Raw genomic sequence first — 25,762 nt, forward strand, 5'->3', positions numbered from 1 at the left:
TTTATTATCCAGCTTCGATTTTGAAATCGAATTTATAAAAGGCGAGCAAAATTCCTTACCTGATTTTCTAACCAGAGAATTCTTACAGGGAAAAAATGAGACCGCAAAAGGGTTCGTTCAGGGCCTCTCCTAAAAAGGAAAATAGGTATTCTGCTCTTGCAGAATTCCCACAACTACCACCAACGAGACCAATGTTACTACCACCGGTGAGACCACCCGTGAGATCACTGCTAGATATAATAGTTACCCCTCCGAGAGTACCCACTACTGATAAAACCTCTGCCATGACAGTTCTTGGGTCTATCCCACAAAGAACATGTCAATTTCAACAGGCTTCCTTAAAAGCCTCCACCAGCCAGGCGGGAAAAACTCTGACTAGTGTTGATTACGAAATGAAGGTTCCAGAAACCTTCGCCCAAGCAGTCAATCCTCACACCCCTTCAAAAGCGGAAGATAAAAGACTTGTTTCCTCATAAAAGGAAACGTTTGAGTTAATTGCAAAGGAACCAGTTAAAGTCTTAGCCCTAGATAAAGGCTATGAAAACCTTGACCTAGCAGACCTAATTCGTCCCTGTTACACAGACAGAAACTATGTTGATACCTGTGATCCCCTAAAAACAAGGAGTTACTACGAATTAATTCTTGCAGATACTAAGTCTGTTACTTTTGAACACACTCTCTATGATGAAAGAGATCCTACTAGTATTAGGATTTCAAAAATGACCATCAACAAAATCTTAAGCCCATTTGAATAGAATATGGATCATTTGCACACACCTATAGCTTTATCAATCTAGTATAGGCCCCAAACCTATAATTTCAGAGATTACGTAGATGCTTGGTTTAACTTTCTCTACTTACGACCAAAGACCCATACCTGGTTCGTTAAATACAGTGAGCAAGCCCAGAAATCTATATTACCCAGGTGGTTATACGACTGGTGGAAAATCTTTGGAGGAACAGAGCAAAAAATGCCCCGTAGCTTCCACAAGTACTATGAGAGATTCCTAATAGAACACGAAATCTCTACCCTTCCTGACCACATAAAACTATGCAAATATTATTTTGCGAAACGAATCTCTTTTATAATTAACTGGTCATTCGAAATAGAACAGATTGACAAAGTCAAATATTTGGTAAAAATACCCAAAATCAAAGGATGGATTCCAGAAGTTAAAGAAACTAAGAAATCCAGACCGGCCCAGACAAACTCAACAACAGAATCGGGTAACTCAAAAAATGAGTTAAAAAAGAAACTACTCAGCATGCTTGCAAACATAGAATCAACGGATCCAACTCAAATACAGGCAATGCTAGATACAATCTCAAGTTCATCCTCTGCAGAAAGCAGACAAAACGGAGACATGGAAGACTTAGACGGGAAGATAGCTCTAGCCTATACTCAGTCTAATCACTAAACAACATCTTGCCCTTTCAGAAAAACAAAGGACAAAGAAAGCGACATCTGCCCTTCAGAAAAAACAAGGGACAATTGTCTCTTCAAAAAAGCAAAGAACAAGTGACCTTTCAAGACAAAGATCTGACAATCCATTATGGACGTTCAAGATCAACTCAGCTATTTTTTAGAAGTCTATATAAAGCCTTCATATGTAATATAGAGGGCACACCGAAAATCGCCCTTCTCTTTTCATACATGTTTTCCCTTCCCTCTCTGTAAAATTTCCGTGTACCTCAGTTTCTTATGTTCTAAATAAAAGTAAGTTTCTTAAACTTGTCTTTATTTACTTTAATTTCCGCATATTTTTTATCTGTACTTCGGATCCTTCAAACTGGTATCAGAGCCATGTTAACTAAATTCATGAGAGGCTAAACTCTGAATTGTCTTTAAGGTTTATTGAAATCTTGTTATCTGTTTCAAGCTATAGATCTTAATTGTTATATACTGTTCATTCCAGTATATGTTTATCGTTTATCTTTTCCCTATCTCTATAATCTTGTTATCTAGTGTGAAGTTCATAGTGTGAGGGTCTCTAAGAGAGAGTTAGTTGAACCTTATTAGCTGCCGTCAGTTGCCGTCGTCATTATAGGCCAGGAAGAGCCGCAGTTAGACAGGACACAACAGGACACAGCGAACACGTTCAACTTCCAATCCCCAAGAAAACTTAGAACTAAGATAACTTAAACAAGATAATATAGAAACGAAGAAGATAAACAGTAAATGATATACTGCTAAGAACAATAGATAACTATTAAGAGAAACAATACTGAAACAAGATAGCAGAGAAAGTAAATAAAAGAAACCTTAAGGACAATACCCCTCTCTTTAACTTCTAGAAACCCCAGAGCCTTTAGCTTTATAGAATCTTTAATGAAGCAACAACCTTCTTTTCAATATATTAGAAATATAAATTATGAAAGATGAAAACTCTTAAAAGAATTAAGAAAGGTAAACAGAAAAATAGAGTATGTTAAACACAACCTAAGAGTTTGTAAAACCCTTGCTTCAAATAAGAATATTAGCAAATTACCTCTATTAAACATAATAAGAGAAATTGATTATTATAACAACAACTTAGAAAATTGTGAATCACTAAAAAATACCTATCTTGACAATTTGGATATGCTAAAAACCTGTATTAGCTGGTATACCTGTCAATATTAATATGAATAATTCAGAAAGAAATAATACTCTAAACAGTGTTAATATTTCGGCAGTAGCAAATATTGCCAAAATAGAAAATGATTTACAAAATTGGAGTATTCCTAGAGAATCCTTTAGCACTATATATCACACAGGCAAGTTTGATTTTATTAAAAGTTATAATATCAAAACTTGTGAATCAACGATCGCTATTAATAACTCAGTCGAAACAATTAAGTTATTAGCAGCGCATGATATACAACAATATAGGAAAAAATATAATTTCCTACATATTGGACTAGTACAAGTAGCTGTCAAACCTTTATACAGATTAGGGTTAGACACGCCCCTTTGTCTCTTGTTAAGAGATGACAGATTATTAAATTTCGACGATTCATTATTAGGAGTCTTACAAAGTAACCTAGCTCAAGGCCCGATCTACTTTAATTGTCATCCAAATTATTCGGTTGACATAAACGACCAGAATATTTTAGATACCTTGACTCTTAATATTAAAACAAAAAACATGAATAGTAAAATTAATACAAGAGAGATAGCTGTAATATACCGAGTATACTATAGGCTAATGAAAACTACTTTAGCCCCAAAGGCTAAAATTGAAAGTAATAAAGGAGTTACGAAGCTAATGGAAGCAAACCAAGAGCATAGTAATACTTTCGTCCCTCGAATGATTCGATGGGATGAGATATTATCCAAAGATGAATGACGCTTTGAAGCCATAACTCAACCTAAATATGAACAAGAAAGTTCGCATATCGAACAAGTAATTCAACACCCAACAGGTGCAGTAGACATAAATTTTTAAGATCTAACTCAATAAGCGAAGCTTCTTCCAGTAGAAGAATGTCCTTCAGTGGACCTTCTTCTTCTAAACCCCCGGAGGGAAAGTATAAAAGCAACATAAGCGATAAAAGCGAGGAAGAATTAATTGAAGAACTTGATAGAAAAATAAAAGGAGTAGATTTTAATAAAACTGTTCCTAAAGTAATTTATCAAAAATGTCCTTTTATTCATAAAAGCTCATCCGCAGAAACAATAGATAGACTTGGAACTCTTAAAGAAGAAAATAACTTCAAAATAGATTGGAAAAGTCTAAATTATCAGTGGGAACACCCTGATAACAACATTAAAAGAAAATGGTATGTAAATGCCTATTCTTTAGATCAAAGAAAGTCTTTCAGAAATAAATGGATTAAAGATCTAAAAAGACTTAAATGTGATATAGAATTCTTTAGATGGTTCGAATTAACAGGGCAGATTCCAAATGAAAAGGAATCTTTACAAATGATTATTAACAAATAGTATACTAAAAATAAAGGTACAATAGAAGTCACTATTCCACCTTTAGATGAAATAGTAATACCAGTTCAAAGTGAGGTCATAACAGCTTCCCCCTTCAAAAGAGAAAGCATTCACCTCGATAAAGAACCAATAAATAAAGATATGAACAAAATAATTGTTCAAAATAACTACACGAACAATCTTTTACATGTTGTAGCCAATCAATTAAAAGACACTAACAAAATAGGGATCCCAACAAAATCAACAGTAGCACCTACTATAGAAACACATCCTATTATCAGAATTCCTGAATTTTCAAAAGAAAAGTTCCCACAATTAAAAGATAAATTTGATTTTACAAATGAACTTCTAGAAAAAATAGAAGAACAACTTAAAACAAAACTGAGTGTATCAAAAATCCATACATAACAAGCTAGTAGTAGCAGAGACAAAACAATAGAGCTACATAAATGACAACAACAATTAACTTCATTAAATAAAACGTATGAAACTATTTTAAAGGATGAAACCATCCCTGACAGTGAAGCAAAGTTAATAATAATAGAGAAAGCTTCTAACGAATGCTCGGACTCTATTAATAAAATAAAACCTCTAGTTACATTAAAGACTATCTCTGCTAATACTCCTGAAGTAAGTAGAATAATGGGAAATCCTCGACATCCAAATAAAAAAATTATTATGGGAGACCAACATTCCCAGATGTTCAGTTTGAGGAAGACGTCTATCTATCTTACTCCAGTCATGACGGAACTGGAATTACCAAATGGAATATTGATGGCCTAGCCGAAGGCCAAATCTACAAAAAACTCCACGAAATAGGAATTGCGGTAACAGCCTACAAAATGAAAAATGCGTCAGATAAACACGTTGCAACCTTAGTAATATCAGGATTTACCGGTACATTAAAAAATTGGTGGGATAATTACCTTTCCGGAGACAACCGGAATCACATTCTTAATTCTACGACCATAACAACTGTAGTAAAAACTGAAAATAATGCTCAGACAACCGAACAAATAGCTAAAGAAAATGCTACAACAACCTTTATCTACTGCATAGCCAAACATTTTATTGGTGAACCAAAACTATTCCAAGATAGAAGTCTCGAACATCTTAATAATCTTAGCTGCCCAAAATTAACGGATTTTAGATGGTATAAAGATATGTTTATAGAAAAAGTAATGGTTAGAGAAGACTGTAATAGACCTTTCTGGAAAGAAAGATTCATTAGTGGATTACCCAAGCTATTTGCCGAAAAGGTAAGAAATACAATTAAAGATAGATTTAATGGTTCAATTCCATATGATAATCTAACGTATGGAGATTTAATAAGCTTCATTAATGTTACAGGGTTAGACCTATGTACAGACCTTAAACTAAAAAGCCTTATTAAAAAAGACAGGCTACAATCCAAAGCTGAACTTTGTAGTTTCTGCCAAGACTTCGGTTATAAAACAATTGCAGCTCCTTCAAAAAGAGCATCAAAGAAAAACAAACATAAATTTTCTGATAAACCTAGAAGACGCCATAGGCGTAAAGAAAAGAAAGAAGGCGAAACTTTTGAAAAGAAAAGGTTTAAAAGAAAGAAAAATTATGGTGATAAATGCTGGTCATGTGGAAAAACAGGGCATAGAGCCAGTGACTGTAAGGTCACGAAAAAGAAAAGGAATAAAGTTAATTCTTTAGAAATTGACGAAAATACTAAAGAAAAACTTTACGCTATTCTAGAAGATAATGATAACAGTTCATCATCCTCATCCACTGATAGTTATTCGGACAGTGACAATGAACTTATCAATGTCGCGTATGATTCAGACAGTAACAGCTCAATAGAAGGCAGTTGTAACTGTACTGGAGCAATTTGCGTGTGTAGTCAAAATTCACTTAGAGTAATATCGGAAGACTCCAAGGAAGTCTTATTCGACATCATCGAACATATTGATAACGATGACTTAAAGAAAAAATATCTAATTGAATTAAAAAACATTATGGTTAAACAAAAGGGAAATCGACCACAAATAGAACCTTTTGATATGAAAAAGGTAATGGATAGATTTTCTGTTAAAACAGAAGAACCCACTACCGTTCAACATCTTCAGACTGAACTTAAATCAGTAAAAGAAGAATTAAAAGATATTAAGCTTAGACTTAATAAAATCAAAATGGAAAATATTACTGATAAAATATTATCCTAAGTGAATAAAGGGAAAACGATTAATCAAGAATTCTTCAACGAAGAAGAAGAAGATGACAACACTTCAAAATTAAACGATTCAATTGTAGAAGAATCAAAAGACGATTCAACAGCTTTAGTCAAACTCACTAAAGTAAAGGCTAAAAGTTATCATCTCCCCATAACTCTAAAGGTGCAAGATATGACCTTTAATAAGTTAGCATTATTAGACTCAGGTGCAGATAAAAACTGCATAATGGAAGGAATAATACCATTAAGGTATTTAGAGAAAAGTACCCAAAAATTATACTCTGCAACAGGAGAATTGTTAAAGATATATTACAAATTATCTAAAGCACATATCTGTAATGACAGAATATGTTTTATTAATGATTTTGTGATAACAAGAGATATAAATGAAGAAATAATTTTGGGAATTCCTTTCCTGACTCAAATAAAGCCACATTACGACGACTTAAGTGCCCTCTGCACTAATGTATTAGGAAAAGAAATACGATTTCCTTACTTAAATCCAATCTCTAAAGAAGAAAGTGATTACATTAAATCACAAACAATTTTTAAAATAAACTTATTATCTCAACAGATTAATTACTTAAAAAATGATATAAAAGTTCACAAAATTGAACAAACTTTAAAAACCCCGGAAGTAGAAGATAAGATTAAACTATTTCAGCAAAAACTCGAACTAGAAGTTTGTTCCGATTTATCTACAGCCTTTTGGGAACGAAAAAGGCATATAGTCCACCTACCTTATATAAAGGAATTTAATGAACAAAATATACCTACTAAGGCAAGACCTATTCAAATGAATCATGACTAAATGGAAGTCTGTAAAAAAGAAATAAATGATCTTCTCCAGAAGAAGATAATTAGGCCTTCCAAATCCCCTTGGAGCTGTGTAGCCTTCTACGTTAACAATAACGCAGAAAAAGAAAGAGGAGCCCCTAGGTTAGTAATCAATTATAAACCTTTAAATAAAGTACTACAATGGATCAGATACCCGATACCCAATAAAAGAGATTTATTAAAAAGAACTTATAAGGCTTATATTTATAGCAAATTCGATATGAAATCAGGTTTCTGGCAAATTCAAATTGTCGAAGAAGATAAATATAAAACTGCATTCAATGTCCCATTTGGACAATATGAATGGAACATAATGCCTTTTGGGTTAAAAAATGCCCCATCTGAATTTCAGAATGTAATGAATAATATATTTAACCCATATAGTAACATGTCAATAGTTTACATTGACGACGTATTAATATTTTCAGAAGATATAGATTCCCACTTTAAGCATCTTAATACATTCTTTAAAATAATAAAGCACAACGGACTAGTAGTCAACTCTAAGAAGATAAGGTTGTTTAAAACAACCATTAGATTTTTAGGACATGACTTATATCAAGGAACCTACAAGCCAATTTGTAGAGCCATTGAGTTCTCGTCCAAATTTCCCGATGAAATCACAGATAAAACGCAACTTCAAAGGTTCTTAGGAAACCTCAACTACGTAGCAGACTTTAACCCTAATATTAGAAAAATCTATGAACCCCTTTATAAACGTCTCAGGAAAAAGAATTACTATGGACAGTGAGGCTATAAAAGTTTGGTTTAGGTACTGATAGATCTAATTTTGGAGGAATAAAGTATACTAAATAGTTTGAAATTGATACTATTATGGACTAGTTCTATGATTAAATATAAATACCTTTTTATTTACAAGATTTTTGGACTAATTTAAATTACTCATAACATGGGTAAATATAAATCCACAAATTAAGACTCAAACATGAACCCCGATGATTGAGTTTTCTAAAATAGCTATGAATTAGCCTAAGTAAGGAAATAAATATGAGATCGATATTATGTAATTATAGATTTGGAGGAATTTGTACGCATTGCTCGAGGTGAAGCATTTGATATTTTGGCACGAGTATTGTGAGTAGTAATCTTACCGAAATTTGTGTTTTCATAACTTGCATGATTTACACATGATTTTTAATGTGAATATGTTGCCGATTATTTTAAGTTGCACGTGGGACAAATCTTTTACTCGATATGATACCGAAATAGTTATTTGAGAAGATTACCGTTGTTTTAAATATTTTCGTTGTCACTAGATCTGTTTTACCGTTACTTGAATTTACTGTTATTGAAAAGAAATTATATGATTTATAAGAACCGAAATGCCCTATATTGTTTTAAAATATTTTCTATGAGTATATGCGGATTACAGAGACATGTATAAATGAGAGTAGACATTGAAGGATCCCGCAACTAACGGCGTGTTCGTTAGACCTGGTGCACCTTGCAATTACAGATTACCGTTATAGCCCTCGCTAGTGGAAAGGTAGAACTAGCATACCGTTACCGATTTCCCTCGAGTAGGGACTACCGTTATATTTGACTTCTTGCGAAGAAGTCCACAGTTATACCGATTACATGATTCATTCATTGAAACCTCCCAAATGTAAATATTGATATTAGACAGTGGTTACCGAGCTTATTACCGAACTGTTAATTGTATTATACTACAAGAAAAGCATGACGAGACTGAAAATTATTTATTTTTTCTGAAAGGGCATTTTTATGTTATTTTCTGTTTGATATACTAGCCTGTTTCCTGACTTGTTCCCAATAAAAACGGTTGTGGTTAAGTGTTATTACTCACTGAGCTAGCAAATCATTCCTCGCTATTTTTTTTACAGAGACAGCAGTTGACGCATGCGAGAATTTCGTTAATTAGAGCTCACAGGTTGATATTTCTCGGTGAGCCTCGCACTTGTTCGCGTATGCAGAGAATTTATTTATTGTTATAGTCTTTTCATTGAACTCTTAGAGTCGTTCCATACTCATTATTTTAGTGTCGTGAGTATTCTTTTGTTATTATAGTCTTATATTGAGTATCGTTCTCATTTATCAAAGTTGGAGCTAAATTAGTATTTCTAGTGGTTAGTTGGTGGTTTAGTTATGGTGAAGACTTGTATTGGTTAATTGACAAGTTGTCAATTGTTTGGTATGATATTAGGATGTTTGGTTGTTGATTTGAGACAGGAAAGTTTTTGGGATGGTCCAAAAATAGGGGAAACATTGTCCGATTTTCTGTAAAATTACCGATGAGGCTTACTTGGGAGCACTTGCTCCTAAGCGCCAGTCACAATCCTAAATTGGATCGTGACAAATAATTATTGCATTATAGGACATTTTGGGTGTGTGACACACACGTGATCAATGGAGAGGAGTATGAGTTTACGTGAACCATAGCTACGCCCCTGGAAACCATCGGTTGGAAATGGCATGGAATGGTTCCAAAAAATGCTTGCTATAAAAGTCATTTTCCACAAATTTCCGGAAATTGTGTTCTTAAGGAAAAAAAATCAATACATTCGAGCAAACCAAACATATAAAAATTTAAAACTATGTTTCTATTAAATGTTCCCTCCCTACCAAATACACCATTGGATGCATATGATTCTGAATGTGTATTATTCATGCAAATATTCAATTGTTACGAAGTTGTAGACTATTGGGTTTTAATTGTAGGTTTATAGACAACATGCTCTGCTCATCGTATGTTTTTATTTATTTTACTTTTTTTTGATTTCTCACTCGGTATTCGATACCCACATTGGGGTCCGACTAATTTGGAGTTGCGCGCCGGAAGTCCCACATTAACTATCTATCTCGATGTGCTTTTATCTCAAGCTCTCTAAATATCTATTGATGTGGTTTGTTTAATATATTTTTTGGCAATTGTCTTGCTTATTGTATTTTTTTTCTCCCTCCAATCCAACAATCTTCTGGTTGAGTTCTATAACGTTACATGTTATCCAAACATAGTAAGTTAATACTACTCCATTGGTAATGAAATACTTCTAATGTGTCAAAATATTTTTTTCTTTAGAAAAATATGATAATCATTAATTTGGAAATTAATCCATTTGAAGCCCATTGTACAATGAATACTAGGTAAGAAAAATTATAGAGTATAGTCGCTCCCAAAAATATTAGCCGATTAAATATATATTATTTGTATATTAATAGATAATATACATGTTTTTATATATTTGGCTCGAGAATGTAATTATTTTTGGCCGAACAGCCAAATATGTGACTTGTTGCTCCCATCTCAGGTATAGGGAGTCCATTACTGAAATGATTACTTAATCATCTGAAATTACCTAGTAAATATATGTTTCTTTTGTTTATAACGAAAAAGTCGTATAACACTTATAAGTCATTCAACCAAATTTATAAATTTTGGGTGGGCAAATACCTATTTACGCCCCCCCCCTTCTCTCTCTTTTAAATTTTAATATTATGATATGTTTTTCTTTTATCTGTATCATATCGACTTACCATAAAATAAAAAAATGTTATATAATAAAGTAAAAATAACAGATATTTTTCAAGCATATAATATTAGAATAACAAAAATGAGCACAATAAAAGATTTAATTAGGATAATCTATTTGTATTAGTTATTTTGATAACAATATTAAGAACTCAAAATTTATTTACGCAATTGAGATTGGAAAAGAATAAAAGCTATTCGAACATACAGTCCATGCATATAATACCAAAAAATAATTAGTCACAATACAAATATATTTTATTAAATATATTATATACGTTTAAAACCTATACTCAACTATTTTATTATTTCAATATTATAATACTTGAAAAGTAATTTTTACTTCTTATTTTATAAATAAATTTATTTGTGTTTATAGGTACACTCATAATATAGATTAAAAAGGTTTATTTCTTTTTATACTATTGCATGACGTGGGGCTATTGACATAGGCATGCCACGGCCGACCTTGTGCCATAATGGCGTGTCATGACCGACTTTGTATCATTGATATGGCATGCCATGGCCGACTTTGGGCGATTGACATAGGCATGCCACGACTGACCTCAGACCATTGACATAGGCCTTGGCCTCGCACGAGACACTCAAAAAACCTCTATTTGCGACATTGTCACTCTTGGCTTGTGCCTTGGCATCACACGAGACACCCAAAAAAAACCTCTAGTCAATAAAAGAGTGCAAAATTAATGGAAGACAAGTATTCGCTTAAAAAATTTGAAAAAGATTTTGCAATTTTTTTTCTAAATATTCTTTCTAGGTGTTTGATTCAAAAATAGTCTTTGCAAAAAGCAATAATATTCTTCCAAAATCTCTTCTTCTAATTTTGCAAGCAGACGTCACCATCTGAAAAGCAAATTAAAAACAAATACGTAATATAGAACCAAATTGAAAAGCAAAGTTCAACTGCGTGTAAAATCCGTATAAAAGCGATTTAGAACCAATTCGTACTGTAGTCACCGCCAAAAGCGTCGCCTGACATATACAATCTGTAGAAATGAAGGAAAAAGAAGAAAAATAAAGAGAAGAAAAAAGAAAAGGGAGCAAAACTTAAAAAATAAAAAGAATTGGAATTACAAAAGGAACCAAAAGCAAATTATTCGATCTTTTGGGGGAAGGAAAAAATAAAAAATTCAACAGACACAAAAATATATATAGAATTAGGGTTCTCTATTTAGCTTTCTCCATCTTGCCTTTTCTCAGTTATATATTCCTCCTCTCAGACTCAGAGTCGTATATCGCTCTACAAAACAAACGTGTTGATTACTCAAAGCACTTCATTGGAATTCGATTGTTCTGATTATACTGATTTGGGACTTTTAATAGATTGTGATTTGGGGATTTTAGTTGAAATCAATAAAGATCGCATCTTTTTTATCCCTTTTGCATAAAAACCGTTTCAATTTTGTGAATTAGGGTTTCTGATATACGACGATGATATCTGAATCGGAAAGTGTCTGATCGCCGATTTAATTAAATCGGCGAGGTGATTCGCAGTTTTGAAGGGGGTTTTGGGTTTTGTATGGAAACTCGGAGCCGGAAGCGGGCGGAGGCCACCTCATCAGCGCCTTCTTCATCTTCTTCTGCTGGTCCCACCACCCGTGCCGCTAAGCGTGCTCGTCTCTCCTCCACTGCCGCCGCTACTTCCACCGCCAATTCAACTCCCGCCGCCGCGTCTGCATCGATCTCAATTCGTTCTCGCATCTCAACTCGTTCCCAGGACTCATCTACACCCATGGACTCCACAAACGAATCTTCCGGGTCGGGTACCCGAACCCGCCGTGGTAAGAACCCCAGTCATGGTTCCGATAAAGATAATAATAATTTGGATAAAGGCAAGGAGAAAGAGCATGAAGTTAGGGTCAGGGATAAGAACAGGGATAGGGATAGGGATAGGGAGGCTGAGAGGAGTCTAGGATTGAACATAGATTCCGGTGGTGGTGAGGACGATGATAATGATAGCGAAGGCGGTGTTGGTATTTTGCACCAGAATTTAACTTCAGCAAGTAGTGCACTTCAAGGACTTCTTAGGAAACTAGGTGCTGGATTGGATGATTTACTCCCCAGCTCTGCAATGGGGTCTGCGTCTTCGTCCCATCAGAGTGGTCGGCTCAAGAAGATATTGTCCGGTTTAAGGGCGGATGGTGAGGAAGGGAAACAAGTAGAAGCTCTGACTCAGCTGTGTGAGATGCTTTCTATTGGAACGGAAGATTCACTGAGCACATTTTCCGTCGACTCGTTCGTACCTGTGCTTGTTGGGCTGCTGAATCACGAGAGCAATCCTGACATTATGCTTCTTGCGGCCCGGGCTCTTACCCACTTGGTTGATGTTCTACCTTCTTCTTGTGCCGCTGTTGTCCATTATGGAGCCGTATCATGCTTTGTAGCTCGGCTGCTTACTATTGAATACATGGACTTGGCTGAGCAGGTGAGTGAATTAGTTTTACGCGGAACATTTATGTGTCCTCCAAAGGAAAAAGAATTCATGGTGATACTCCCAGCATAGTTCATCCATAACTATTATTCACAATCCGAAAATTATAATCCTTGCTTAACTAGGCCTAGGCCGTGAATGAAATTACCTTAAGTGCAACTCTCTGTTTCTATGTGGAACCATTATGCTTATTTGCCAAGGACTGGCCTTTCTAGCTGTAGTGCTAATGTTTCACCTTTGACAGTCTTTGCAAGCTCTAAAGAAGATATCTCAGGAACACCCGACTGCTTGCTTGAGGGCTGGTGCGCTGATGGCTGTGCTTTCTTATCTCGACTTCTTTTCCACTGGTGTTCAGGTAGAAAAATCCCTTTCACGGTTTTGTGGAATCTTTGAATATCTTGTATCATGATTTTGATGGGAGTTCAGTTTTAGTGAAATAAGAAACTTCCAGCTCCTTTAGTACATATACAATTTTTTCTAACATCTTTCGTTCTTTAACAGAGAGTAGCATTAGCAACTGCTGCTAATATGTGCAAGAAGCTTCCCTCAGATGCTGCTGACTTTGTCATGGAAGCTGTTCCGCTTTTGACAAATCTCCTTCAATATCATGATGCAAAGGTGAATTCATTATCATGTTATGCTCCCGTTGCGGGAAGATATCTTCTCTTCTCTGGCCCCTCCTAGTTTGGTTAAACTTCACTTTTGTTTTTTTAATGTTTTCTCTTGGTGCTTGGACGTGTCTGCAGGTATTAGAGTATGCTTCCATCTGCTTGACCCGTATTGCCGAATCATTTGCATCATATCCCGAGAAGCTAGATGAACTTTGCAATCACGGACTTGTTACCCAAGCCGCATCGCTCATCTCAACCAGTAACTCTGGAGGTGGTCAGGCTTCACTCAGCACGTCAACCTACACAGTACGTTTAACTCTTCCATATGTCGGGCATTTACAATCTTGATAGCTGTATTCTGACTTGATAACGCTTGTAGGGTTTAATCCGGCTTCTTTCGACATGTGCCAGTGGCTCTCCACTAGGAACTAAAACTTTACTGCTGCTTGGTATCACTGGAATTCTCAAGGATATTCTATCAGGTTCTGGTCTTGTGGCCTCTGTGTCTGTTTCACCTGCCTTGAGCAAACCTCCGGAGCAGGTATATATCGTACTTTTAGTTTTCATTCATGCTATAATTGCTAGCATTTTCTTGTCTTGTAAATAAATTGTCACAAGTAGCTCATGTTGGGTAGAAGAAATATGTAGCATAGAAAGACAAAGTGACTTTTTAGTATGTTTTGCCTGCGGATATAGTGTGTTGGAAAATAATTGGATTAAAAAAGGTTAGATTCTTTTGCTATACTTCGTAGTCTTAAGTTAGCTCGATTCTTTTGCTATACTTCGTAGTCTTAAGTTAGCTCCCTTTCTTTTGCGGGTCAGTTTGTCTGTAGGAGGAAAGAGATGTTCTATGAGAAGTTTCTCATGCTTGATAGGAATACACCAGAAATTATATGTGGAGCTTTCCAACTCTACATTTCATTTTTTGATAAAGTTCCAGCATTACATTTTTTATGTCACGTAGATGGAAACTTCGCTTGCCCACCAAAGAGATAAAGTAACAATAATAGGAACAAGATGAGAAGAATGCCTAGTAGACGACCCCCCACTCCTGACCTTATCTCGGTGAGCTGCTGATCCTACACTTTGTTCTAAGAGCGCAAAACACCAATTTTAAAAAATAAAGCCTGTTCTTGCCAAATATTGTTTCATTTATGTATCAATCCCACAAGGACTGGAATAGTTATCAAATAATTTATTCTTGGTAGTTGAAAGCAATTAAAATCCAATAACTTTGTTCTAATGTCCAAAAAACAAATATTTAAAATGATCTATATTTTTGAACCAAGATTAAAGAGAATTATTGGAGGAAGAAGGAGAGACTTTCTTTTTTGATAAGGAGGAAGAAGTATAGACTTATATAGTTTGTTTAGATTTTACTCCTTGATTAATACATATATCTTTTTAGAATAAATATTGATTACTTCTCATGAGTATAATCGCCTATTCCGATCACCAATTATTCTGAGTCGTCTCTCGAATAACTATAGCATAAAGATTCTAAAAACACATTAGTAGTTCAATTTGTGTATGTTTATAGTGATGGATTTTAGATAGCAATGTAGCTTCTCCTGAATACTCCAATTCCAATAACACATTAATAATTCAAATAAAGTAGGATTAGATCACCATTATTGGAACTGATATTGGTGAATTTTTTAGCTGAAAGAGAAATTTTGTTTTTAGCTTCAACTCGGTGGATAATAAGCCTGCCCCTTCTATCCTTCTCCCCCTTAAATACCAAACGTTGTTCAACTGGCAGGATTCGAAGTCGCGACATACGATTACCACATGTCCCCTCTATACTATCTTTGACTTTGAACTGAAGCTCCGAGGACAAAAATCGGTGAACATGTTGATAAGTACAAAATTGTTGATAAGTATCTATTTATCATTTTTCCCTCTGCTGTTATACTTCCTGTACAGCCTAAGGAACTTTGCTGTTAGACTTGAAGAAGTACAATAATTCACAAGTGTAGTTTTTAGAATTTTTTTCCTTTTCATTACAAGTGCATTATTGAATATTCAAATGTATATTCCTAGAATGTGAATCACGTAAAAATTGGTAAAACAATAATTAAGGTTTAGGACAGACCCTTGGTTTTCTTATTAAATTTTATTAGTAGTTGAAGACTCAAATTGTTTGTCACTGAGATCAGTTAAACATTAGTAGCATAAATATGGCTTAGTTTTCTGAAATATTCAAGAGCTTTCAGTTGTAATTTAGATAGCACTTGGATCGTGTTGTGAACAACATTGCTTTAATTTTTTTGTCTAATGTGTTATTCCTCTAGTTGACTATTATTTTGTGAAATAAGATGACAATCTTCCCGCTTATTGGTTAAATGATCCTCTTGTTTCAAAGACAGTCTGGTTTCACTAGCTGGTGCTTGAGCAAATGCCACGAAAACCATGCCTGCCTTTTCTGTGCTACGTGCAAGCTGATTCATTTGAATGCTGCTTCTACCTCATATAAGGACCGCAATTTTTTTTTTTTTTTGGATAAAGAACAAGGACCTTAAATGTATTTTCCTGGGTTTTACTAGATTTTTGAGATTGTGAACCTGGCAAATGAGCTTCTTCCTCCGCTGCCTCAAGGGACGATCTCTCTTCCCACCAGCACTAATTTGTTGATTAAAGGATCTGTTGTGAAGAAATCTTCTGCTAGTGGTTCTACCAAACAGGAGGAGACGAATCTATCTACTCAAGAGGTTTCAGCTCGAGAAAAATTATTGAATGATCAACCTGAACTTCTGCAACAATTTGGAATGGATCTGCTTCCAGTGCTGATCCAGGTTGGTATCATAATCCATTGTAAATTACTACCACCATCTTACAACTGCCATGGTACAGATTTACAAGATGACCCCTGTTACTTGTTTTGCTGATCAGGTATATGGATCCAGTGTCAATAGTCCAGTTCGCCACAAGTGTCTCTCGGTTATTGGAAAACTTATGTACTTCAGCAGCGCAGATATGATTCAGTCTCTAAATAACATCACTAACATATCAAGGTATGAATATCAGCAAAATATATGCTTGAAATTTTTCATCAGATGTGGATCTTGGGGGAGAATGGTTTATCCATGGAACAATCTTTTATGTGCATCATATATCTTTGGTAGTGAAATTAGTGCTTCATTTGTAATTTCTCTGTAGTTTTTTGGCTGGAGTATTGGCCTGGAAGGATCCCCAAGTGCTGGTGCCTGCTCTTCAAGTTGCAGAAATTTTAATGGAAAAACTTCCTGGAATTTTTTCCAAGATGTTTGTGCGAGAAGGTGTTGTTCATGCTGTAGATGCTCTGATAGTGTCTGCGTCCCATGGTGCCGCTCCTTCCCAGCCATCATCTGCTGAGAAGGACAATGATTGTATACCTGGGTCATCTCGCTCTAGGCGTAATCGACGTCGTGGCAATAATTCAAATGCAGATGCAAGTTCCATTGAGGATCCTAAGAGTACAGTTCCGGGGAGTGGATCACCGCCAAACTCATTGGAAATTCCAAAGACCAGTTCTAACATTCGCATGGCAGTCAGTGCATGTGCTAAATCCTTCAAAGATAAATACTTCCCTTCAGATTCAGGGGCTACTGAAGTTGGCGTTACTGATGATCTTCTACGATTGAAGAATCTCAGTATGAAGTTGAACTCTGGTGTTGATGAACAATTATCTAAACCTAAAGGAAAATCAAAAGCTTCTGCTCCTCGGCTTGGAGATATTTCTGCCAGTAAGGAAGAGACCTTGGCCGAACTTGTAGCTTCCATGCTGGGGGAGCTCAGCAAAGGGGATGGTGTATCAACTTTCGAATTCATTGGAAGTGGAGTTGTTGCATCTTTGCTGAACTATTTTACATGTGGATTTTTTTCCAAGGAAAGAATCTCAGATGCTAATTTGTCTAGGCTTCGACAACAAGCAATCAGAAGATATAAGTCTTTTATCGCAGTTGCCCTTCCTGCTACTGTTGATAGTGGAAATATGGTTCCTATGACTGTTTTGGTTCAAAAGCTTCAAAATGCCTTATCTTCGTTGGAGCGGTTCCCTGTCGTGCTGAGTCATTCTTCCAGATCATCTACCGGAAATGCGCGACTTTCTTCAGGTTTAAGTGCTTTGTCGCAACCATTCAAGCTTCGCCTTTGCAGAGCTCAAGGGGACAAGACCCTCCGTGACTACTCCTCGAATGTTGTGTTGATTGATCCTTTAGCAAGTTTGGCGGCTATTGAAGACTTTCTTTGGCCTCGAGTTCAGCGAGTAGAGTCTGGACAAAAGGCCTTTGCATCAGTAGGCAACTCTGAGTCTGGGACCACCCCTGCAGGAGTTGGTGCTTCATGCCCATCTACATCTACTCCGGCTTCTGGATCTCGGCGTACACGATCTAGGTCAGCGGTTAACATAAATGACAGTGCAAAGAAAGACCCACCACAGGAAAAAAATGGAAGTTCTTCCAAGGGCAAAGGAAAGGCTGTTTTGAAGCCGGCTCAAGAAGATGGCAGAGGGCCCCAGACAAGAAATGCTGCTCGAAGACGAGCAGCCTTGGATAAAGAAGCAGAGGTGAAACCCGTGACCGGGGATTCTAGTTCTGAGGTATGTTTTTTCGCTCTATTACATGTGTCTAGTAGTTGGATTCATTTTTTCCAAAATACCTTTGGAGCAAAATTAGTCATTTCTTTACTTTGTTGAAGAATAATTGTTTAATAATAGCAAATTCCAGGAAAGACAGTATAGATGAATAAATAATATAAGAAAAATTACAAATGAACAGGAAGGAGAAATATGATTGAGATATTGGTATTTAATACTACAACTTCTTCATCAATTATTACACCTAACAAATAATTTTCTGTTTTTTATAGGTTAAATAATTCCCTATTCTATCTGTTAAATGAAGGCATTTTTTTCCCGTCCTATTTAAGTAGGGTAAAATGGTCTTTCCTCACCTAATCTCATGTTTCTCTAACCTAAGTGTGTTGCCTCAATAAAGTGAGTGCAAACTTGGAGACTAGGTTTCAAATTTTAGCTGAGACAAAAAAACCAACTTCTCTTCCAATTTGCTCGAGCCTCGGTGGGAGGGTTACTTGGTACCTGTGTTGGTGTGGTGCAGCAGGTACCTGGTCGACTCGAATAGTCGAGGTGTGCGCAAGCTGACCAAGGTACCTTCATTATTAAAAAATAGAAAACTCATGTTTCTCTATTTCCTACATCTTAAAAGCCCTCCTTGGACAGGGTGGCCTACCAATAATGATTAGTATATCATCTTTTTATCCAATAGAACTTTTGATATCCGGCGACTAAACGGCCTCTTATTGTAATTATGTCTTTCTTTATTTTTTTATTTTAACTTGAGAAATCCATTGAAAATGAATCGATAACTTTCCCGCAGAAGAAAGTTAATTCTTCCTCCAACAACAACAACAATAGCAAACCCAGTGTAATCCCACAAGTGGAATCTGGGGAGGGTAGTGTATATGCAGACCTTACCCCTACTTTGTGAAGGTAGAGAGGCTATTTCCGATAGACTCTCGGCTCAAGGAGAGAAGAAAGTTCATACTTCCTCCCAAATAAATATCGTGGTTTGAGAGTATGAAATGAAAGTTTGCAATTTTTTAGATTGATTTTGGACTGTGACCCGTTGATTCTCAAAAAATTTACCTGTATTGTCAGAAGTTATAGGCATCCACATGGCGGGTCTGTGAAATGATGTCATTGCCCGATAGACATCCACATGGCGGGTTCTTCACCGTCAATTAATCAACATGGTTGTTCATGTATTAAGCATTTCATTATATGCTCACCTTGAGAGATATCTGAAATTTTTAGGAACATATCCTTGTAAAAGTCAATTTTGACTGGATGATTCTTGTATGCACTCTTAATCGAGAGTTAGAGAAGCTGTAGACAATATGCAAAGGTGTAGGTAAGATTCATGAATCCCTTCATGTCTTGGAAATGCATTGATCATACGCAAGAAAGGGAATCGCTGCTAGACAGAAGCTTTGTAATTGGAAATGAACACACGGAATAATAAAAGATTTGAGTGTTACCATTATACCTCATTCTGGAAAAAAAGGAAATTCATTCTCAAAAGAGTGTTACCATTATACCTACAAGACAAATATACAAAAGGTCATGTTTTACCTCACGCCTAAATAAGATGCGTAAAATTTAACATCATGTTCTTATCCAACAAAAGTTTATTCTGTAAGTTAGGTACTTCTTGTGCATCACTTTCTCAATGTGTACTACTAACATTTGCTTCTAAATTTAATTCATCAGTTTAGAAGACACTTTTACTCTACATGTCTTTTACCCTTCCTCACCATTGATGACTAGGTGCAACTTGCACGCTAGACATGTGTCCATTTCATGTCATCTTCAAAATACAAATCTTCAATTAAACTATCATATCCTACATATATACTGTCATTAGTATGTCCCTGTCCCCTTTCTAGTGGGAGGTGAAAGTTCCAGGGTTTAGTATCTTGTCCTTCTCTTTTAAGAATGTATACCTTTTGTTTGCACATCTTGCTAATTCTTCTTTGACGTATTTATGCTGACTGATAAATTAATGACATGATTTAGCTTACTGGATCCCGAGTTAATTTATGAATCACTTACGTAGACGGTAGATCGGCTGAACATTGAGGTCTCAAAAATATTGAATGAAACAGAAAAATCCTTATTCAAAGTATTAATGTTTTCTCTAATTTTTACTGCCTACATTTTTCATCTCCTCATTGTTTGCTGATTGCATGACAATATGAACCTTGGCATTCCGCTGCTTTTTGTGATATTTAGGATGATGAGTTGGATATGTCACCTGTTGAAATTGATGATGCTTTGGTCATCGAGGATGACGATATATCTGATGATGATGAAGATGACCATGATGATGTAAGCTACTAAAATCTCATATTTTAAATTTCGAGTTCTGCCATTCTTCTAATTGCTTAGATCGTTGAGAGCAGATCTGCATTCCCGATGTGCATGTTTTCAATCGCTTCTCCACAGATCTAATTGATCAGCTCTTTTAATTTTTTGCACAGCTGTATTAAAGATGATTTTCTGAAATTGTTGCCAATGCTTTAGGTCTTGAGAGATGATTCTCTTCCTGTTTGCATGCCGGACAAAGTTCATGATGTTAAATTGGGTGATTCTTCAGAGGAGAATCCTGCCGCACAGACGGCAAATGATAGCCAGACAAATGCAGGTGGTGGTTCTAGCAGCAGAGCTGCTTCTGCTCAAGGATCTGAATCCGTTGAGTTCAGGAGTGGGAGTTCTTATGGTTCAAGGGGTGCAATGTCATTTGCTGCTGCTGCCATGGCCGGACTTGCATCTGCTAATGGTAGAGGTGTGAGAGGGGCTAGAGATCGCCATGGACGCCCTCTCTTTAGCACTAGTGATCCACCCAGACTTGTATTTTCTGCAGGTGGAAAGCAGCTTAATAGGCACTTGACTATCTACCAGGCTATCCAGCGACAGCTTGTCCTTGATGAGGATGATGAAGAGAGATATGGTGGCACTGACTTTGTATCTAGTGACGGAAGCAGACTTTGGGGTGATATTTACACTATCACATACCAAAGGGCTGACAGTCAAGCAGAGAGGTCTACCAAAGGTGATGGGAGCTCAACTTCCACCAAGTCGAACAAAGCTAGTTCTTCAGCAAGTGCCAGTGCTGATCCCTCATTGCATCGAGCATCATTGTTAGATAGTATATTACAGGGAGAACTTCCTTGTGATATGGAAAAAACCAATCCTACTTACAACATTTTGGCCCTGTTACGTGTACTGGATGGATTAAACCAGCTGGCCCCACGGTTACGGGTCCAGTCAGTTATTGATGATTTCTCTGAAGGGGAAAATTTGAGTTTAGATGAGCTCAGTGCTACTGGTGTCAAAATTCCTCCGGAGGAATTTGTCAACAGTAAGCTCACTCCAAAGTTGGCTCGACAGATTCAGGATGCTCTAGCCCTTTGTAGTGGGTCTCTTCCATCGTGGTGTTACCAGTTGACAAGGTCCTGTCCATTTCTTTTTCCATTTGAGGTTCGACGCCAGTACTTCTATTCAACAGCCTTCGGATTATCTAGGGCTTTATACCGGCTTCAGCAACAACAAGGTGCGGATGGTAATGGATCTACCAATGAGAGAGAAGTTAGGGTCGGGAGATTACAGCGCCAGAAAGTCCGTGTCTCTAGAAATCGCATTCTTGATTCTGCTGCGAAAGTAATGGAGATGTACTCCAGCCAAAAAGCTGTTCTTGAGGTTGAATATTTTGGTGAAGTTGGCACTGGTTTGGGTCCAACTCTGGAGTTCTATACCCTTTTAAGTCATGATCTGCAAAAAGTTGGACTGGGAATGTGGAGGACTAGTTCCTCATCAAGTGAACATTCAGTGGAAGTGGGCGTGGATGAAAAATTGAACGGGGAAGATAAAGAACTTGTCCAAGCACCTCTTGGATTATTCCCACGGCCCTGGCCATCGGCTGTTGATACCGCTGATGGAAACCAATTCACCAAGGTAATAGAATATTTCAGATTGCTTGGGCGTGTGATGGCCAAAGCACTTCAAGATGGGCGGCTTTTGGACCTCCCTATGTCAACATCATTCTATAAACTTGTCCTCGGCCAAGTAAGAATTTCTCTCTGGTTTTTGTGTTGCACGTTATACCTTCTAAGATCAAATTGTTGCCACCCACCTTTGTATTTTTTTGTATATCTTTTCAAACGGTTCTGTGCTTAAAACGCTGCACTCTGCAGGAGCTTGATCTGTATGATATTCTCTCTTTTGATGCTGAGTTGGGAAAGACTTTGCAAGAGTTGCAAGCTCTTGTTAGTCGGAAACAATATATAGAATCAATGGGAGGCCTGGGCCAAGACAAAATTAGTGATTTGCATTTTCGTGGGACTCCAGTTGAGGATCTTTGTTTAGATTTCACACTCCCAGGCTATCCTGAATATGTTCTGAAAGCAGGCGATCAGAATGTATGCTGCTTTTCCTTGGAATGCTCATTCGTTTTTTTTTGGATCATTTTGTTTGATTTGTACCTTAAATGGAATTTGCAGGTGGATCTTAGTAACTTGGAGGAATACGTTTCTTTGGTGGTTGATGCCACTGTGAGGACTGGAATTGGGCGGCAGATGGAAGCATTTAGATCTGGCTTCAATCAAGTTAGTTTCCATCATGGGATTTATTGCCTGTTTGGCCAAGCTAAATCAGCTTATTTTGATAAGTGCTTTTTCCAAAAATGCTTTTCGGAAAAGTACTTTTGGAGAAAAATAGTTTCTATTGGCTAATCAATTTTGAAAAGTACTTTTTAGCAATAATTTGTGTTTGGCCAAGCTTTTCAAAAAACACTTTTAAGTATCAAATTACGAATAAGGACATGAAGAGATTTACTTAATAGTTAATATTATAGAAGTAAATAAATAATCACAAGTATTTATTATTAAGGACAATAATGAGGTTTTTATTTTATGTTATTTTAGTAAAATGTGAAAATAAATTACGAATAAGGACATGAAGAGATTTACTTAATAGTTACTAATATTTTATAAGTAAATATATAATCAAAAGTATTTATTATTAAGGACAATAATGAATTTTTTATTTTATTTATTTTAGTAAAATGTGAAAATAAAATTATAAAGTACTTTATTCTTTCTAGATTTTAAATATATTGAAAAATCATTCAACAAATATGAAAGTTCACTCCAAAGGTTATTTTGGTATATACAATATTTTGCTAAGGGTATTTTTTTCCTGCTCCCGCTTATGCCCAAAAGCACTTTTGCTTCCCCAAAAAGCTTGGCCAAACACCTCGAGTAGAGAAAAAAGCACTTTTTTTGAGAAAAAAACACTTTTGGCCCGGGGAGAAGCATGGCCAAACAGGCTATTAGCTAATTAGATACAGGAGTTGATATTTTTGCTGATAATTTGGTGTAACTTTCACTTAATGAACTCATCAGTTACTCGATACATCTTGAGTTGATCACTTATCTGAAGATAGTGAAATAACTTTTTATCTCCACAACTTTCAGGTATTTGACATTTCAGCTTTGCAAACATTCTCTCCTACTGAGTTGGACTACCTGCTTTGTGGCCGTAGAGAGTTATGGAAGGTAACATTCGTTTCTCATGAACCCAGTATAGCACACTGTGATACTTGTGTACTTGAAAGTTTTCTGCCTTTTTCCCAATTTCACTCTTTTGTTTATGCAGGCTGAGACGCTTGTAGATCATATCAAATTTGATCATGGATATACAGCCAAGAGTCCCGCTATTGTTTATGTAAGTTTCCTCAGCTGTCAGCGGAAGTGTAGTACCTGAGACTAATATTACCAAGCTAGTCCTTCTGTCTCTTCGATTGGCTTCAAACTGATATCAACTGTTTAATTTGCTGATCCTCAGTTACTAGAGATCATGGGAGAGTTCACTCCTGAGCAGCAACGAGCGTTCTGTCAGTTTGTCACTGGTGCTCCCCGGCTTCCTCCAGGTGGTCTGGCTGTGCTCAATCCTAAGCTGACAATCGTGAGGAAGGTACAGTTGTAGTTAGCTAAAATATAAGTCCTTTTTATTCTCTCTGCGGTGACTTACCATTGTATTTTTGCAACAGCATTCATCTAGTGCTAGTAATACAGCATCAAATGGTAATATGCCATCAGAATCTGCAGACGATGACCTACCTAGTGTGATGACATGTGCTAACTACCTGAAACTGCCTCCCTATTCTACTAAGGTATGATTTCTCCCCAATCCATCTGCTCTAGGTTTGCAGAAACTTATCCCCACCCCCACATCTGCTTCGCTGGGGTAGTCATCTGCTTTTGTAGTGCAATTTAAGACTCTCTATCTCTATCTCTTTCTCACTCTCTTGGGAGCGGCAAATAGAACTTCTTATGCCTTACGTCACTCTGCAGGAAATCATGTACAAAAAGTTACTCTATGCTATCAATGAAGGCCAAGGATCTTTTGATTTATCATAAGTCACCTGACAAATGGACTTGTGAATACAACTGTGAAATTGTTGTGTCTGGTCCTCAATAAAGGCGGCTCTGGCCCATCCTCAACTAACAACACCAAGGTCTGTATGCCTCAAGAATCTGCTGTCTCGTTTTTCTTTTTGACTACATTTCCTCTATCTTGATTGCCAGCTTCATTGCTGCAGCACTATTTGCTAAGATTGTAGAACTATTTGTTTCTTTGTTTGTTCAAGGCTTTGAGCCATGTATTTAGTCTGCTGATTTATCTTGCCTTCAAGTATTGCGGTGTCTTCAGATTATTTAACTCTTGACTTTTGTGTTTTGGCTGTTTATTTTGACAGCTGACATTGGGGCCGCGTGATCAGGATGGGAGATTTTTTCTGCGGGGGGTTCTTTGCTGCAAATGCTTGTAAATATGTAGGAAGATTGTTCTTTCAATTTTGATGTTTTAAGGTCGTGCCTTACATACATGTGAGGGCATAATGTGGCCTTTTGTCACTTTGCTTCTCGCAGATATAAGAAATGTTGTTCTTTGACATTTCAGTTATTAGTAATATGTTCCAATAAATTGGCCAGCATAATTGAGGTGCTCTCAAGCCAAGGGCGGCTTTAGGGTGGTAAGGCAGGTGAAGCCCTTGCCTTAGGCCCCCCAAATATTTAAGGCCCCCAAAATATATAATTTATTTATATAAAATTTTTATTTCTTAAAATTCGGTAGAGGTAGGATTGAGTGAGTTAATACGATAAAATTTTCTCACTAATTAAATAATATATTTAGTTTTCAAAATTCTACTTTTCTTCTCCTTGTGTATAATTTTTTTGCTTGTTTCTAATGATTCTATTTTTTAATTTTAACTCAGTTCCTCTAAATTGGTTATTCCTTTTGGCACAGTGCTGTAGTCAAGTGCTGTTAGTACTAGATACAAAAATCACAATATAAAATTTAGTATTTAAATATTTGAGTTTGGTATGTATTTTTAATGCTGCATATCTTGTTTGGCTATAATCTACTACACCAAATAGTGTATTTTTGTGTATTACTTTGCACTTAATACAACATGCAACAGCAAAACGCAGATTGATTAATACATGGATCAAACACCAAAAGATGAGAGTGTTACTTATCTTGTTTTCAAACTCATCATTAATACCCTTCCAACTTTGTTAGGTTCAAAAAAATAAACTAATATTTACGTTTTATCTTAAAAAGAAATAATTTTTGCATTATTAAATTCCTGCCCTGTTAATT

The 25,762-nt window shown here is 36.2% G+C and overlaps 1 protein-coding gene across 1 annotated transcript; it reads left to right on the top strand.

The window, feature by feature from the left end:
• Positions 1-11,609: 11,609 nt before the first annotated feature.
• Positions 11,610-25,094, top strand: LOC104222160 (E3 ubiquitin-protein ligase UPL3-like). Its single transcript, XM_009773353.2, has 18 exons — positions 11,610-12,922; positions 13,173-13,283; positions 13,430-13,546; positions 13,675-13,845; positions 13,919-14,080; positions 16,086-16,334; positions 16,432-16,553; positions 16,699-18,118; positions 20,330-20,425; positions 20,621-22,162; positions 22,291-22,515; positions 22,597-22,701; positions 23,572-23,652; positions 23,753-23,821; positions 23,942-24,070; positions 24,147-24,269; positions 24,451-24,614; positions 24,855-25,094. Exons 1-17 carry the CDS (start codon positions 12,017-12,019, stop codon positions 24,514-24,516), a joined length of 5,694 nt encoding a protein of 1,897 aa, XP_009771655.1. The 5' UTR covers positions 11,610-12,016; the 3' UTR covers positions 24,517-24,614; positions 24,855-25,094.
• The last annotated feature ends 668 nt before the right edge of the window (positions 25,095-25,762 follow it).

The sequence above is a fragment of the Nicotiana sylvestris genome, chromosome 1 (genome assembly GCF_000393655.2).
Source record: "Nicotiana sylvestris chromosome 1, ASM39365v2, whole genome shotgun sequence".
Classification (NCBI taxonomy): Eukaryota; Viridiplantae; Streptophyta; class Magnoliopsida; order Solanales; family Solanaceae; genus Nicotiana; species Nicotiana sylvestris.

Excerpts from the sequence above, each read along its gene's own strand:
- LOC104222160 (XM_009773353.2), top strand. The coding sequence starts at position 12,017 with ATGGAAACTCGGAGCCGGAAGCGGGCGGAGGCCACCTCATCAGCGCCT. Across the intron at positions 22,702-23,571 it reads TTAGATCTGGCTTCAATCAA|GTATTTGACATTTCAGCTTT; the intron begins GTTAGTTTCCAT and ends CACAACTTTCAG. Across the intron at positions 24,270-24,450 it reads TGCCTCCCTATTCTACTAAG|GAAATCATGTACAAAAAGTT; the intron begins GTATGATTTCTC and ends GTCACTCTGCAG.